This window comes from Psittacula echo, assembly GCF_963264785.1.
Source record: "Psittacula echo genome assembly, chromosome: 6".
Lineage (NCBI taxonomy): Eukaryota > Metazoa > Chordata > Aves > Psittaciformes > Psittacidae > Psittacula > Psittacula echo.
The window spans coordinates 16,654,894-16,672,325 of NC_137743.1; the positions used below are offsets into that span (position 1 = coordinate 16,654,894).

The following is a 17,432-nucleotide window of genomic DNA, read 5'->3' on the forward strand; positions in this document are numbered from 1 at the left end:
AATTCTGTTTATATTTAATCGAAACATCAAGAGCTGTGAAATACTGGGATGGTGCCACTGTACTGATGTATCAGATTTCATTTCTTTAGTCCCCCATCAACTCATGGAATCATAGAACAGTTAGGGTTGGAAAGGACCTTAAGATCATCTGGTTCCAACCCCCCTGCATGGGCAGGGACACCACACACTAGACTATGTCACCCAAGGCTCTATCCAACCAGGCCTTGAACACAGCCACGAATGGACCATAAGTTAGTTCTTCAGGTTCTGAAATGTTGCAGCCTTAAATCTGTTTCAACAAGTAGCTACTGCTGGATCTTCCTTCTGAAAGTTTGAAACAAAACTTCTTTCTTATTTCCAATTGTTTGATTAAAGTATATCTGATTTATTCTTCATTCCCTCTCTGAATCAGCAGTAACAGTTACCTTTATGATAATACTATACCACAAATTCTTGTGTGACTTTCTTGCTGCCACTGAAGCAACTAATCACTTTGTATGGTGCAACAAATAAAGCACAAAACCAGTAACATAGTGAATCAAACAGATCCCATTTCAGCAATATCAAAAAAATATGCACCCTAACCTGCGCTCTTTGTACTTCTGTTGTCATTTTTTACTCTTCCTATCCCAGTCTTTTTGCACAGAAGATCAATCTATCACCCTGGCATTCAGCTTTTGCTTTTAAATACTGCATATAAGAGTGAAGCATTCTTCATATTCATATACTCCAGCTTCTACCTATATTCTGCCTCAGAATGAGATGAATAACTCCCTTTGACTGTTTTACAGTGTTTGTCATTTATATTAAAACTTTTGGCAAAAGTGTTTTATTAATTTCTTTAAAAGCACAAGAGTATTTGGTATGTCAAAAAAATGTGTAGGACCTTCTATGTAAGACTAAACCATTCTACCTCTGATAAAACGGAAAGCATATGTTTCTGCTAATGGATTAAGGTAATGGTATTGTAAGTGCTCTCAGCTTTGGAGTGCATTAATTTATGTTTGAAATGTTTGCAAACTACGTGATACAGATGTTTTTAGAACAAATGTCCTTTTAAAATCAAGCTAGTCTGGGCTTTTAGGATACCTGAAACAGTGGAATTTCACAGTGTTATGCATTTGTACTGTAGCAATCCCAGGCACAGGTACAGGTTGTGCAGAGAAGAGATTCAGAGCAGCTCTGTGGAGAAGGACTTGAGCGTGTTGGTCTGTGAGAAACTTAACATGAGCCGGCAGTGTGCGCTCGCAGCCCAGAAAGCCAACTGTATCCTGGGCTGCATCAAAAGGAACGTGACCAGCAGGTCAAAGGCGGTGATCCTGCCCCTCTACTCTGCTCTCGGGAGACCTCACTTGGAGTATTGTGTGCAGTTCTGGTGTCCTCAACATAAAAAGGACATGGAACTGTTGGAACAAGTGCAGAGGAGGGCCATGAGGATCATCAGGGGACTGGAGCACCTCCCATATGAAGACAGGCTGAGAAAGCTGGGGCTGTTCAACCTGGAGAAGAGAAGGCTGCGTGGAGACCTCATAGCAGCCTTCCAGTATCTGAAGGGGGGCTATAGGGATGCTGGGGAGGGACTATTCCTCAGGGACTGTAGTGATAGAATGAGGGGTAACAGGTTAAAACTTAAACAGGGCAAGTTTAGATTGGATATAAGGAAGAAATTCTTTACTGTTAGGGTGATGATGCATCGGAATGGGTTGCCCAGGGAGGTTGTGAATGCTCCATCCTTGGCGGTGTTCAAGGCCAGGTTGGACAGAGCCTTGGGTGACCTGGTTTAGTGTGAGGTGTCCCTGCCCATGTCAGGGGGGTTGTAACTAGATGATCTTAAGGTCCTTTCCAACCCTAACTATTCTATTATTCTGTATTTTAAAATATAACATAAGTTATCTGAACTGACAGATCCAGGCATTTGCAGGGTATTGCAGATATCTAGCTCAGAAATGCCTGCGTTATTGGGATGATCTGAAAAGATTTCTGAAAGTTTTGTTAAAAAACAAGGGGTTTTATTTGTTTAAGATCTAGATATTGTAATTATGTGTTTCTTGAGCATAGAAATGTATTGCTTTATGACTTACACAGCCCTATGAACATGATCTTAGTTTGCTAATTATTACTAGTAATATGGAAACTTCAAACCAGATCACTTCCAGAAAAATATGAAAGAATATGGAAAATTGTCTTGCTGGCTTTTGTTTTTAACTGTCAGTAACTCAATTATTACAGCACTTGGCAAAACCACTGAAGAAAATGGTTCTGTACTTAGCTGTCCCAATGAAAATAAGCCAAAAGTCTGTAAATGGAACATGAGTCAGGAATTTTTAGGTTAGCACAGTGTAGGTGAGTTCTCGCTAGATACCTTGGTGGGTTTGGCAGGACCTATGGGAAGTGCATCGGTTCACTAGACAGAATGGACACTGACTCAGTTGCATAGCTCCCATACATCTGCTGTGACCCTGCCATATTAGCTAGGGAAACAACTTACCGTTCTTCACTGTTTCTTAAAATATTAACCACGCATAAAGCCTTCCTTTGGTCCAAATGGAATTACCAGAATTCAGGCTTGGTGTTCTGTTTGTTTTGTTGTATGAAGCCTCACTAGCTATTTAAGGGGAAAGCTGGGATTTGTATCTGATTAGAAATGTCATACTGCAGTGAGATAAGGCAGAGAAAAGAAACCCCCTGCATTTCTGGCTTCTGGATGCCATCCATGCAAGGCTAGACAGATTGCTTTCCCCATCCCTCAGTTCAGTGTGATTGTCCTCTGTCGGTAAGTTTATACTACTGTGACTTCTTAAATATTAGTGGAACCACTTCTGATTTCCTTCAGTGTAAATGTCAGGGTTATCAGTTTCTGATTTAGTCCATTTAATGTCCCAGTTCACTGAGTTGCTTCAGGATATTCCTCGTTAGGGCTTATGTCCAATAAGCACATGAGTAGATCCATTTAATTTTAAGGAAGTAACTGAGCGTTTATGAAATGCTCAGTATTTTTAGTTCCTGGTGATAAATCCAAAATATTAAAGGTATAGGCAGCTACAAGCAAACATTCATTTCCACCTTTAGACATACCCACACTTGAAGAGATAGATACTCAAAAGTGCTTCCATTTTCAGGAGCTTTGCATCACAATTGTATTAAAGGTGCACTGCTAAACAAAATCTTAACAATGAGTTCCATTATATCCGTACATCTCATTGTCACTGAATATAATGAGAAACAATTTCACTTAATGTTGCTGAACCAGTTTATTTTCTGTATTAGTAGAATTTTTCTTTAAATTACTATGCAAATTTGAAGTGTTCAAAGTCCAGTTTCTTCTTTTTAATTATTAGTTCAGTGGTGAGAAATTAATTATGTGCAAAAATGAGATTAGTTAGTGTTTCAAGAATGCTTCATAACTTTCTTAATTTATAAATTAGCAATATTTTCTCTTCTTTCTCGGATTCATTAATGCATATGTTTCTGCACAGTTTTCTGTAGAAAGCATGATTCTTGAGGTTTTTGTTCTTCCTTACTTTATGGAGCTGGTTCATATTTTTGCAGATTTCTCACTGGTGGAACACTGCTCCTGGTCTTTGGTTTAGTATACATTCTTTACTTTGTAGACATAAGAGAAGTAAAATCAATGATTCTAAAAACATCCTTTTTAATGAAAAAGTAATGAAACCATTTTCTTTGCCAGTCTGTACTTTTTTTCTGTATGTAATAACAAATCTCCAGCGAAAAGATCTGCAATTTCACTGATAGCTGAAATTTTGTAGCCGTCCTTGAATTCAGGCTTCAGGCACTGCGTAGAGAGGAACATATATATGTATTTCAAAAGCAGGTAAATCATATGCTGTGAAATATAAATCTTGGATACTGCACTAATTTTTCAGTTTATTGGTGTAGAAAAAGACAATATTACTTGATATTAAGCATTTACCTTTTATACTGTTAAGGCACTGGCAGAGCAATGTAGTTAAACTAGGCAAATTTGAATTGCATCTATTTTTAAGCATTCAGCCTAATCCATTCAGCCATCAAGACAAGAAATAGAAAACAGTAGTTAAAATGGAAATGTCCTTAAGTTAAGGATAGGAAAAATCAGTTTGTTTAAAGTCCTTCGTAATGAAACTATTTGTGTAGTTACTTTGATACCTCATTACTGTTTTAATGAATTGCTTGAATTCTTCTGATAATTACTAAATTAAGACACTGGTTTTAGTCCTTTTCCTTGAAGTGACATTCTACATGTACTATAAAAATACAACATAAGTCTCACTGACTCATCATTTAATGAATATTGTCACTTAAATTCTAGAATATTCTCTTCCAGAATTCTATTCTATTAAATATGTAGAAATAGTCACATTTATTAGACCAAGTGAATTGTATGTTTACCTGCTATGAAAACAAAGTAAAAGTGTGTTATGTGATTTGAATATTGCTGTCATTTATGAAAAAGCAACGTACAAATCTAAATATGTTTTTGCTGTTGTCAAGAAAACAGAATTTCTTAATTAGCACTGGGAAAATTCTACTCTAACAACTTTGTTTTCTTGTATTTGTTATAACTGACTCTAAATTGCGTTTTTTCTAGGAACTTATCAGGGAATATTTTTTCAAGTCTCATGAATGGACTTTTTTCTGAGCTGCTAGCTCTGAAAGCACTGTAAGTATCGTTCCTTATGTTCAGAAAACTATAATATTCAAGAAAGACATGAGAACAAACACAGCAGATTTGAATATGAGTTCAAACAGGATAGTTTCTAGAAATGCATTCGAACTGTAAAATATGCAGTGATCTGTAACCAGTGTCTGGCTTTCTATTGATGAGCTGCCATTTTCTATCTGTCCTGGTGAAATGGATAGTGCTGACAACTTGACCCCATTCATGACTAGCCCAGTCTAGCCATCCTGACTAGTATCCGTGTTTTTTTTGTCCTTTATGATCTTACACCTCTCCGTGTTTTCATGCATTACATCATGTAAACTATACATGCAACATATAATGTCTAAATACACTAAAACACATTAAATATTTTTCCTGTAATTATAATAACAATTTCCAGTTATTTATAATAAATGTACCTCTCTGAGATCTAAAGGTAGATCTTACTTACTTAAGGTAATCCTTACTTAGGTAGATCTACTACTTAAAAGTGTAAGTGAGTTACAATGTGACTTTCTACAGTAGCACATACTCAAATTTAATTCAGTAGTCAGTCATGCTTTCTGTAATCAAAACCAGAATTTTGACGTAATGTCTTGGAAGTCATTAACAGTGGGAGAATGTGAATTAGTTGTCTTGGGATATCTTTACAATTATACATCTATAATTGTACATCCATAGTTATGCATCTACCTAGAATTAGTTCTCTTTGGAATTAAATAATTGAAATCTAACGGAAGAAAATATGTTTATGGAAACTGCCAATGTGTACTAATTGTGGTCTTTCTTTGCCTTTCTAGACATTTTAACACTGATTCACTCATTTGTGACTGTAATCTAAAATGGGTCCTGCAATGGGCCAGAAATGCTTCAGTTCGAATAGCAGAGGAAACAGTTTGTGCATACCCCAGTGCTTTACAAGGACTGTCATTTCATAACCTGAAGGAAAACCAACTGATATGTGGTGAGTGTACTTTCATTTAACATTACAAACTGAAGTAGAATCCAGAGAAAATATTAAAAACCAGAAATTATGCAAAAAAACCCACAAAAAACAAACAGCCAAAAGAGTAATAAATCTGAATTGCTTTTAGGCACAAGAAATATGCAGGTATATGGCACAGAAGATACCACTAAGGCTGAAAGAGAATGGAAAAAAATACAAGCTTCTTGTTTCATATAAAATTATATATGTATATGTATTGCAAAAATAACACTTTCCTGTGTATATATTAGGTAACATGTAATTATGATTTAAAGCATTAACCCACGATGATAGCTCTACATTGTATATAGCATGAACTGAGGATTCCTACAATGATTTATGGAATGTTCCTTTCAAGTTATACCTCTGACATCATGACAAAAATGTCAGATTTCATTCTTGGTTTTTTTTTTTCATTTTTATAAACCTGTAACTATACATTTTAGCACTGTGTCTTGGGGATGAACAGAATTCCTACAGTGAGCTTCAGTTAGGTGAATTTTGTATTTGAAGACCTCTAAGTAAATTGATTTTTGGAAAAGATTTTCCACCACAGCAAGTACAGAATCATAGAATGGTTAGGGTTGGAACATGATGGATATGGTGTGAGGAAGGAAACAAAAGAAGTATAACTGAGCAAAGAAAACTCATCTCACACTGAACACCGTCTAGCAAAGAGCAGACTAAAACAGAGATTTTGAAAGTATCACATGCTGCAGAGAAAAAAACCTTGTCTAAGATGATGCTGGTAGGTTCCATAACCAGAAATATAATTTCACACATACTTGATTAATCACAAAATCTTTGAACCTTTGACTTTCTTGAATGGTGGGAAATTGCTGGGATGGTGACTTTGCTAATGCCTCATGGAAACAAAAGGAAAGAAAATGCTTTTATCCTAACAACCACAAGAGGAATGATGCTGTTGCTGACACATTTATAGCAGAAGGGACATTACAGCTGATGGGAGTAATAACAAAATAAATGGTTTTAACACCTAGTACAGATATTTACAAGTTGGGAGAGATGTGAAAGGATGTGAATATCAGTTATAGAAGGTCCATCAGCTGAATTGTTAAGGAAACACAGATACCTGTCTGGCAAATAAGGGATGGGTGCTTGTAAGAAAAAGGCAGAGAAGTTTCCAGTAGCCTATACTACAGAACATTTGAAAATCTGCAATACTTCTCAAATACCAAGCTGTCTTTTTATAGATACCCAGCAAGGGCATCTTCATAGAGATCCATTTCCCAGAAGGAAAAGTCCTTTTGAAAATTCTGGAATGATCAGAAGAATTGATTAAGGACTATTAATTGGTATTCCTAGGTTGCCAATGAATGTGTACCTGTGAAATTTACAGAGTAAATGAAAGCAATTTCTCAGATTTTCATACCTTAATGCCTAATAGGACTCCTTGCCACACCTCTGATACAGAATTTATAATTCCCATCTCTCAACTAGTATTTATAATGTCCACAGAACACTTGACAAGGTTTGTAAGGACTGCCAATAGCTTGACACTGCTTTTAGTATCTGTAGAGAGTTTCACAGTGGTTATATTTGCTGAGCCTTCCACCAGCTCTGTAATGCCTGCCAGGTACTTCACAGTGCTTATAATATCTGTTGGGCAGCTCACAGTGCCCACAAAATTTGGCAATTTCATTTTCAGTAGCTTAATCTGAATTTAGGCATAATAGAAGGCTGTGTGCTACCAAAATAATAACAGCTAATGAGAATGTTTTGAAAATGTGTTAAAATATGCGTAGAGCTAATCTAATCAAGCATATCTTAATGAAAATATTAATTGATTTAAAAATTAAAAACTCCTGCATATGAACATCTTCCCTTCTGTCAAGCATATGTATTTATAGTTACTATCCATTTCTACATACTGGAAGATATCATGAGGTATCACAGTCACAAGGTTAGCATAGAAAAGAAGAATTCAATGGAAAAAGAAAAACAAAATAAAAAAGAAATGGCAAAGATCTTCACAGGTGAATGAGGGAATTAGTCAAAAAGTGAAAGTATGTGGAGAGGAAACTGACAGTAAAAAAGTTCTGAGTAGCTGCAGAGAGCAGTTCACCATGTGCTATTTAGATTTATGTTTTGATGGGACAAGAAATCATCTTTCAAATTTCTTTGTGGCAAATCTTTCTCATGCATCTGATAACTCACAACAGCCAAAGCAGTCACTCATTGAAAGCAGTTAAGCACTTGCTTTGAGGATTTTAATACAAGTTAATTTAAGTGACTGCACAGTTTTTTAATTCACAGGGTTCTGCTTGTGTATTTCATTAACAGCTTATAAGAGCTATGTAAATCTTTGTTAACAAAAATCTCCAATTCTCAGAAATGTTCATCTATAAAACAGTTTTTAACAATGTTGGAAATAAGCGTGAAAAGTTAGTTTTTCCTTTGTCTTCTGCCTCAATTATGAAGGACTGCAATGAATTCTTAATGGTATGGACAGAGTATCTTTCTGCAAAACAATTGTGAAATTGGCTTCATGCAGTGCCTTGTTACTGCTTCTCCATGACTTCAAGTATAACTTACTCAATTTACAGGAGGAAATATAATTTTCCTGAACGCCAGTGCTATAAATTCCAGCTGAGGTCTGATAGGAGTCTGTGTTTTATCACTTGTGCACATCATCAGCAGAAATGAATTCTATAGGCCAAATTCTTCACTCAGGAAAGACCTGTAGGAATTTTTGTCTTAAGGAGATAACAGAAGGGGTATTCGATTCTTTGCACTCATGAATGGGTTATTAGAATTTAGTTTCTTAGTTTCACAGCTGTATTGATGCTATTGAACTAATAGTACTAAGTAGTAAAAGTTCAGTTGTTTTGCAAATTATGGTTGACATCATACAACTCTGATGAAGAATTTTTCTGTTAGAAAATGTTGACTCATCAAACAGATTTTTGGAAAAGTGCTGACTATTTTGTATTCCCCAGTTAGATTGTATTTAAAATTTAGAAAGTAGCTGACATAATGTCAATAATCTTTGTATAAATGATTTTGCTAGAAATGATGTAAATATTTACTAAGTATACAAAAATATTGTAAAAGTCAAAGTATAAATATAGTCTTAGAGTGCTTTAGGATATTTTTATTTCTTTATTTCCACCACAAAGAAAATTGTCTCATTCTCCTGGGACAGAATACAGTTTCTCATGCATTCTACTACAAATTTAAGTATTGCTTTTTGCATATATGTTTTCTTTACAGATGTTTATAGATGAGCAATTGGGTCCATGCTGTCACTTCTTTTTAAATTAAAAAAATAAATAACTTCAAAAGTAATAAAATATAAAAGGATATTAAGTATTTTTTCTTAGTTTAATGCTTTTATACATAGTAAATTACATTTCTATTCCTTATCATTATGCATTTTATCATTATGCAGACCATGGATAGGTTTAGGTTTTTGCTTGGTGTCAGTAGCTTTTCAGGCTTATGTTGTCTACTGTCCTAACCTTGGTCATCATATTGTTGCATGGACCTATAAAGCAGACAGGTTAAAAGAACTATATGTAGTATCTTTTCAACTCTCAGGAATTTTAAATGTGGAGAGGCACCTAGATTTTTTTCAAGTCAGTTTGCTCTACTCGATCAGATAATTTGATGCATATACATCTGCACCACCTCATCACAGCACTTTCAGGCAAGCTAGTTTTGTCACACGTCACCCTTCCTGTTCCTGTTGTTGTCCTTGCCTTTCCTAGCAGCCTGCTCTAAGGCAGTTTGGCAGTAAGCCTGATAAAGTGGTCTTTTAACAGTCTGGAATGGCTCTCAGGCCATGTTAGCAGAGCTTATTCTAGCGCTTTGCGTCTGACCCTTTCATGAGGAATTGGCTAAATGTAATCTAAAAATATGCTTACCCTCTTTCTCTATCTGTATTGATGGAAAGCTATGCACAAGTCTCTGTCTTTGAAGAAGTGAATCATTTGCTTGTGTCTTTATTATACTTCTGCGACAAATTTTTCTGTTTCACACTTCCTTATTTGCTGTATTGTACTGAACGTGAGAAAATCTCCTTGCATGTTGAACTGCTTCAACATAGGACTGTAGGACAAGAGTTAAAAGAAGTTCTAAGATACAGAATTATTATTATTATTATTACTACTACTACTATTACTATTTGCTCGTCTCTGAAAAGCCCATGTTGTTGCAATAACTAGCAAGGGCAAATGCGGACAATTAGCAAAGCTACCATTGCATGTTCTTTGCATGCCATCCTCAGTCAAGAAACTTCCAGTGTAAGGAAGTAGATACAAACTCACATTCATTTTAAGATGGAATCTCAGGAGAAAATATGGTGGAAACAGAATTTGCAAAGTACAGGGTAGTGGCAAATTACAAAGCAAAATATCCCAGCTGAGTCATTTTCCTTTCTTGTATTAACATGACTGAGATAGCATCTATTTTTATGTAGTGTATTTTCATCTACCTTAATGGGAGAGGGTGGCCTTCGTAGGCTTAGGAGCCTGTTTTGCAGACACTCTGAGTATCCAGAAGCTGGTTTTGAATTCTTTTGTTGCTCTGGGTGCTCCATGTTCATGAAAATGAACTGTAATGTGCGTCATCTGACTTACAGTGGTTGTTATAGTATGTTATTTTGAAAGTATGTATTATGACAAAATGTGTATTCTGTTCATGGGTAGTGTTCTTGTTAGTTGTGATGAATAGAATTTTAACTGTTTACATGAAGTTTGTAGTGAGAAATTATTTTGGTTGATTCTAATTTTCTCATAGCTTTATTAGTCAATTAGGACTTTCACTATGTATGACAGAAAATGCATATTCAAAATACAGAACTCGAGTTTTATTGGTATAAGATGTGTATTAATAGGTTTCTAGCATGCCTTAGGGGGCTGTCTACTGAGAAAAGCCTTAAGACTAAAGAGGAATAAAAATCCATCCTACTGAAAATAGGGGTGAGAAAGAGTGGAAGATAATAGCTACAAGTTGTGCCCAACAGTGTTTGAATTATTACTCAGTCTCTTAATTCCGTAAACTACCTTAGTTTGAAGTGTTAGCTCATGAGTGAAATTAGCAAATTGTGACTCACAAAAGATTATGGAAAGGCACTTTTTTTTTGTAATAGACTTCCTGTTTAGCAGGGTTACTACAAATCAAAGGAATAGATCCTTTCCTGGCTTCTATTTTATGGAATACCATGACTTAAACACTTCATAGAAAACGTAAATAATATGTAGGGATGGAGATATAGTTATACTTAACCTTGAACACTGCTAGGGATGGAGCATTTACTGCTTCTTTGGGCAGCCTGTTCCAGTGCCTCACTACCCTCACAGTAAAGAACTTCTTCCTTATATCTAACCTGAACTTCCTCTGTTTAAGTTTAGACCCATTACCCCTCATTCTATTGCTGCAGTCTCTGATGAAGAGTCCCTCTCTGGCATCCTTGTACGCCCCCTTCAGATTTTCAAAGGATGCTATGAGGTCTCCATGCAGCCTTCTCTTCTCCAGGCTGAACAGCCCCAACTTTCTCCGTCTGTCTGCATATGGGAGGTGCTTTACCGCCCTGATCATCCTTGGGGCCCTCCTTCAGACTTGCTCCAACAGCTCTACGTCTTTCTTATGATGAGGACACCAGAACTGCGTACAGTACTGCAAATGAGGTCTCACAAGAGCAGAGCAGAGGGGCAAGATAACCTCCTTCGACCTGCTGGTCATACTCCCACGATATGATCGGTTTTTGGGCTGTGAGTGCACACTGAAGCTGGCTCATGTTCAGTTTCTCATTGACCAACACCTGAAGCCCTTCTCCGCAGGACTGCTCTGAATCACTTCTTCACCCAACCTATTTTAAGATTGTATTTGTTACATAGAAAATTATGAAGTACTTTCAGCACTACTGAAAGGACTACACTGGCACATATTGTAATCTGCTTAAATATAGAACCATAGAATCATACAATAGTTAGGGTTGGAAATGACCTTAAGATCATCTACTTCCAACCCCCCTGACATGGGCAGGGACACCTCACACTAAATCATGTCACCCAAGGCTCTGTCCAATCTGGCCTTGAACACCGCCAGGGATGGAGCACTCACAACTTCCTTGGGCAGCCCGTTCCAGTGACTCACCACCCTTACAGTAAAGAACTTCTTCCCTATATCCAATCTAAACTTGCCCTGTTTAAGTTTTAACCTGTTACCCCTCATTCTATCACTACAGTCCCTGAGGAATAGTCCCTCCCCAGCATCCCTATAGCCCCCCTTCAGATACTGGAAGGCTGCTATGAGGTCTCCACGCAGCCTTCTCTTCTCCAGGTTGAACAGCCCCAGCTTTCTCAGCCTATCTTCACATGGGAGGTGCTTCAGTCCGCTGATCATCCTTGTGGCCCTCCTCTGGACTTGTTCCAACAGTTCCATGTCCTTTTTATGTTGAGGACACCAGAACTGCACACAATACTCCAAGTGAGGTCTCACGAGAACAGAGGAGCATTAAGGCATATTTCTCTCAGGCCACATGCATCTCCCTAGTCTATTTTCGTAGGTAATTATTTTTTTGCAGTATTAACTAAAATACCACAAAAATTCAGAACATTCAGGACATTTTAAATCACTTAGAGTAATGTCATTGGGAAAAATGAGGCCATTTTCTTTTCTATACTTCCTGTTTTATACATTCATTTTTTGAAGCAGCTTTTTTGTTCTTGACATTGACACTTAAAACACAGTGTGGCCTTGAATGCTTTCTCAGAAATAGTGGAATAGTGATCTTTCAGATGCTTTATATGTTGATATGGCCTTATAATTTTACCTGATGTGTTTGTATATTGTTTTCCCTTCATCGCTAGCAAAGTCTGTTTCCACTGTCCAATATTGAGAACTTTGAAAGAGATACGTACTTTTAAAATGGTAAATGTAGAAAAAAGTAGATTGATACTGGAAAATGTTATCTTTGAAAGAAGAATTTTTCATCATTTCAACATTTAAATTTAACCCTAAATTTAATCATCTGAATGTGTTCAGCCTCATTATGTATCAACTTTTAAGAATGCTGTCAAATATTTTATGCTAGGGATATTGGGTGAGAAATAAGATTTGAAGTTGCTTCTTTTCATACAGTTTCAAAACATAACTACCTACATTGCCCTTTGAGTCTTAAAACAACAATTGTATGTATATGCACATAGATTGTTCTTAAAAGTTTCCTTTCCTACATGAAATATGTTGCAGTAACAAGTATTGACTCAAAGTTAACAAGGAACATTTTTCTTCATTTATTTCTCTCAGTGTACACAAAAGGTTTTTTTTTGGTCTCATCCGTTATTTCCTTAAATTTAGGGATGGTTTTGAGATTATTGTTTCAACCATTTCTTTCTTCATTTACAAGTCATTCTTACTACATTAACATGCTATAAATATTGAACTGTGAGGTTTTTTCACTATGCAGTAACTGACTAAACTCAAAGTCTCAAGTACAAAGAATGATGGATTAATTATCCAGATTTAGATTCCAGTCCTGCAGTTTCTTGGCAGCCTGCAGATAGCCTGCTGCATTCATGCGGAGCATCATTGTCTTCAGGAATATTCAGGATCAAGACTTCAGCTCCAATTCTGCAGGGAGTGCCTAATCATATGAATAAGTCTAATTATATTGAAATAGGAATATTCACATTAGCAACCTTTCACTGGATTATGTTTTGCAAGATATGGATAGTGATACAGTTATTTATAGTTAAATCTTCTTGCAATTATTACTATTTTTGCAGTATTAACAATTCAGGATTTTTTTTTAAATAAGAAAATATTCATAATAACAGAAGGTCTGTAGATAAATAATATAACTGCACATTTTTGATCCTTCAGAGACAGAGGTGGTAGATTCATTTTTTGTCAGAGCTAAGTGGCCAAAACACCAGTGCTCTAGCATTTTGGCTCCAAATTCTAGATTTCTTATTCTAATACGATCATTCTCAAACTGAGGGGAAAAAAAGAATATGTTGCTCCATATTTAACATTAAACATTGGTATCTAGTTTCTTTACTTGTAATTTAGAAGGCTGCTGGAAGTTTTAGGGTGCAAAATGAATAGCATTTGAAACTTATAAATGTGAAATAAGTATTAAAATGGTCATTCAAGAAATGTACATGATAAAGTTTTACTATTATGTATTTTCTTGTAGCTCTGCTCACACATGGAAATATTGTTCAACAGAACTTTTCATCCTTGAAATCTCACTGGTTTAGATGCTGGAACTGTACCAAATTTGTTTTTCTTACCATAGCTTAGTCTTAGACTACATCAGAAGTTTTTAACGTACAATTGTGTCCTATTTTCTACATTGTCTTTGCCCACTTGTTCCAAAAAATGTGTAAAAGAAAATTTACCTGAGATATAGTGAGGAGAATATCAGTGAAACGAAGCCTCTTTGATCTTCAAAACTTTTGCCACTGGGAGACTTGATTGGCCATCTCCAAAAGCTCATGAGCAAAGCAATGGTAAGACAGCCTGCCGTGACTAAGGCCAGTGAAGTATCCCAGAAGATACATGTGGTAACACGTACATTAAAAGGCTATGATTAATTTTATACTAGCAATTTCTAGATAAAATTATACAAACTTCTTTACCAAACCTATGTCAATATTGTCCACTTAACAGCACTTAACTACAGTTTGTTGTAATTAATCTTTATTGTTCTCATGGGAAAGTTCCCTATGAAACCTCCATCCCAACATTCTCTGTTTTAATTAAGTGGAGTATACTATAGTGATATTTCACATTTTTATAGGACAAATCATCATGCAGCACTTTAATATATGTGTAAAAATTGATGTTGAGAGCTGCAGTTTCTGACAATGTTAGCTGGGCTGAGAGGACTTTGGAATGGAAAAATACCATACAATGACTGGAGTAAGTTCTTACTTCAGCAGAACTATGGCTTGGGCAGCATCTTTTATGACTTTTATGTTTCTTCTTTGTTTGGCATTCTTGCAGAATAGATGGGTACTCATGTAGCCTGCTGGACTCTGTCTGGGCAATTAGGGACAGTCACTGCCACTCCTGGGACCTTCTGCTGCCATGTTTCCAGGGTCTAAAGGTGTAGGAACGAGCTGAAAATAAAAAGAAGGTGACTAGTCATTCTTAAGGTTTGGAAAATGAGTGCTACCACTGCACTTCCCAGTTAGAGAATGTAAATCAGTATATTTTGTAGAGCTATGTGATTTACCTTGCAACTGCTCAACCACTTTTATTAACTGCAAGCTGTAATGAGTGTGCATAGCCATGAGCCTGCCAGCTTGTTTGCCATAAGGATAATTTGAGTAATCAAAATTAACTTTCTAGCAATGGCTTCCAGCTCTTGCCAGTGAAGGAATTTGTGTTGATGAACCTTCCAATACCTTAGCTGCCAATATGTCATGGTCTTCAAATTTCAGGATGTGGCAAATAATCAAATGCTCCCTAGATTCTAAAGTAGACTTCTGGGACAATTTGAAAATCAGAAATTGAAAGTGGCAGCAGTTTTATTTGATAAGACAGAAATCAGTGATGAAAAAACTCTTTGCCCATTCTTTTAAATTCTACTAGATATTCCAATGCAAGATGTGAGCTCTATTTTGCCTGCACGCAAGTAATGTTTTTGATTAATTGATTAACTGGACTGAAACCTTGAATTTTCTGTTGTAGAAATTTTTCAAGTAGCTGTTACCATTTTACAAAGTAATATTATGATATTTGGAGTTATATTAAATGTTATTAAGTGAAACCTGCTACCTCTGTATTTCTCTACCTCTGCTTTTCTACCAAGTAAATCACTGCTATCATTAGTAGATAAGAAAATGTTTTTCTGCTATTCCCTCACTTGAAATGTTTGTAATGGGCACCAGAAGCATCAGTACCTAGACCCAGTGCAAAATGATCACTTATTTTCACAGAGGCTTATAAATATGGTGGAACTCCAGTAGAGAAAGTCAGTTAAATGACTTCGTCATGGCTGGACTTGTGATTCACTTGCTGAGTGCTGATTGGTACCTGTATGACTTGGATTTGCTGAAGCGACTTGCTCTTTGGTAATCAGTTGTCATTTTAGTGTAACACTTAGCATTACAAAATAAGCATAAACCTGTAATTATGAGATGCTGCAAAAACCAAAAAAAAAAAAAAAAAAAGGCATCTACTTTCTGTTTCTGTCTAAAAAGAACGTACAAGGGTGAAAGGAAATGATAAAATGGTGTGGAATATGCCTTCTCCTACCATTATTATGAAGTTGGTGGAAGCAGGACGCTGTTACACAAACAGAAGCTCCAGTTTTTCTGCAGCAAGCGGTAAATCAATATGACACAAAGCTTTCTTGTCTCAAATCCAAAAGACTTGTCTTAAATCCAAAAGACTTGTCTCATTTAGATGTGTTTAATGCATGTTGGCATCTGTATTTTCTTGATATTATGTTAAAATTGGAGCCAGGCACAGCTTTTATTAAAACTATAGCTTGACTCCAGTTCTGTAGTCATTCTTGATTTCCTTGGCATGCGGCAGTGTCTGCGACTTTCTACACCAAACCTTTCGCTATTGTCAGCAAATTTTGCAATACAGAAATTGGCATTGGTGTTCTTGCACCTCCCTTTCTTGGCAGAACTGGCAATTCATATCAATCTCTTAAGTTGCATTCAGTAAATATCAGCAGACATAATTTGCTGTGTCAGCAATTCAAATTTTTAACTAATGTTTTTCAATTTGTTTTTCCTCATTTTCATCTGTCCTTTTTATTGGACCAGTTCCTTTACTTTGTCCTCACTTCCAAGTTCCCCCCCCGTGCTTTCCATGCACATTTCTTTCGCACTGAGATTGTATACAAATATTAGAGCTCTAACTCACACTTTTGTCAGCAGGATGTGCCGCCTCTGTAGGCACACTCCGTTTAAATGAAAAGCCCCTTGGCATTGCAATAAATCAAGTGATTAACAAGAAGCAAAATGCCAACCTCTGGCTTTTTTCTGTCCCAAAAGCTTGTAGTGCACTGTAGCAAACTGAATTTTCTATCAAAATGCAGCAGTCAATGTGTATACTGAGACACAAGCCCTGTAATACTGCACTGAGTACTGTAATATTGGACTGATATGTGGGGAACCTGGAGAAACCTGTGAATTTTCATATTTCTGACTGTAAAAGCTGCCAATATCAGACGATGCCAGTCAATGAGGGCCAGAACATGTACAGCAGAAAAATGTGTTTGTTGTGAACTGAACAGCAGAATGTGCTAACATAGTACCCTGGATTATGCACTAAGTAGCCATTTAGCTGTAAAGAATTGTGCTGCCCAGGTTATAAGTTATGCCACAGAAAATGAAACAAATGTGGCTGGTAGTTGGACATAGTTTTGTTTTTCTCTGATCGTGCCTCCAGTACCTTGTGCTGCCTTGTGTTGGCCAATGACTAGCTGACTTCCTGTGGTGTTTAGACAAATCAATTGCATTGGCCAGCTTTTGTGCTTACCAATTTGCTTTTGATCATTCACCCAGAAAACAGTACTATCCATTCATTGGAAGTGCATACATTCTAAATATGATAATACTGTATTTAAAATGCACCTGAAATACAGGTAGAAATGCATTTTATGTTGTGACTTTTACAATCATTTATATTCTATATATGTGCAGTGACAGCGGTATTTCCTTTACATTCTTCTCCTTTTCATCTTTTAAAACACTAAAAAAAGAAAGAAGGCCAAAATTAGATGGAAAATTGAACTATTTTTAAAATCTGAAGAGCTGAATTGTAAGGAAAATGACAAAGTATTAATTTGTC

At 36.3% G+C, this 17,432-nt stretch overlaps 1 protein-coding gene across 1 annotated transcript in view; it reads left to right on the top strand.

Annotated features, from left to right (window-relative positions):
* Positions 1-17,432, top strand: part of LOC308222796 (adhesion G protein-coupled receptor A3-like) — a gene marked incomplete at both ends in the record, with an annotated part of 288,746 nt that overhangs the window by 106,348 nt on the left and 164,966 nt on the right. Inside the window, 2 exons of the mRNA XM_080621161.1 lie at positions 4,589-4,660; positions 5,461-5,624. Of these exons, the coding sequence (XP_080477287.1) occupies positions 4,589-4,660; positions 5,461-5,624 (236 nt within the window). The remainder of the gene's footprint in view (positions 1-4,588; positions 4,661-5,460; positions 5,625-17,432) is intronic.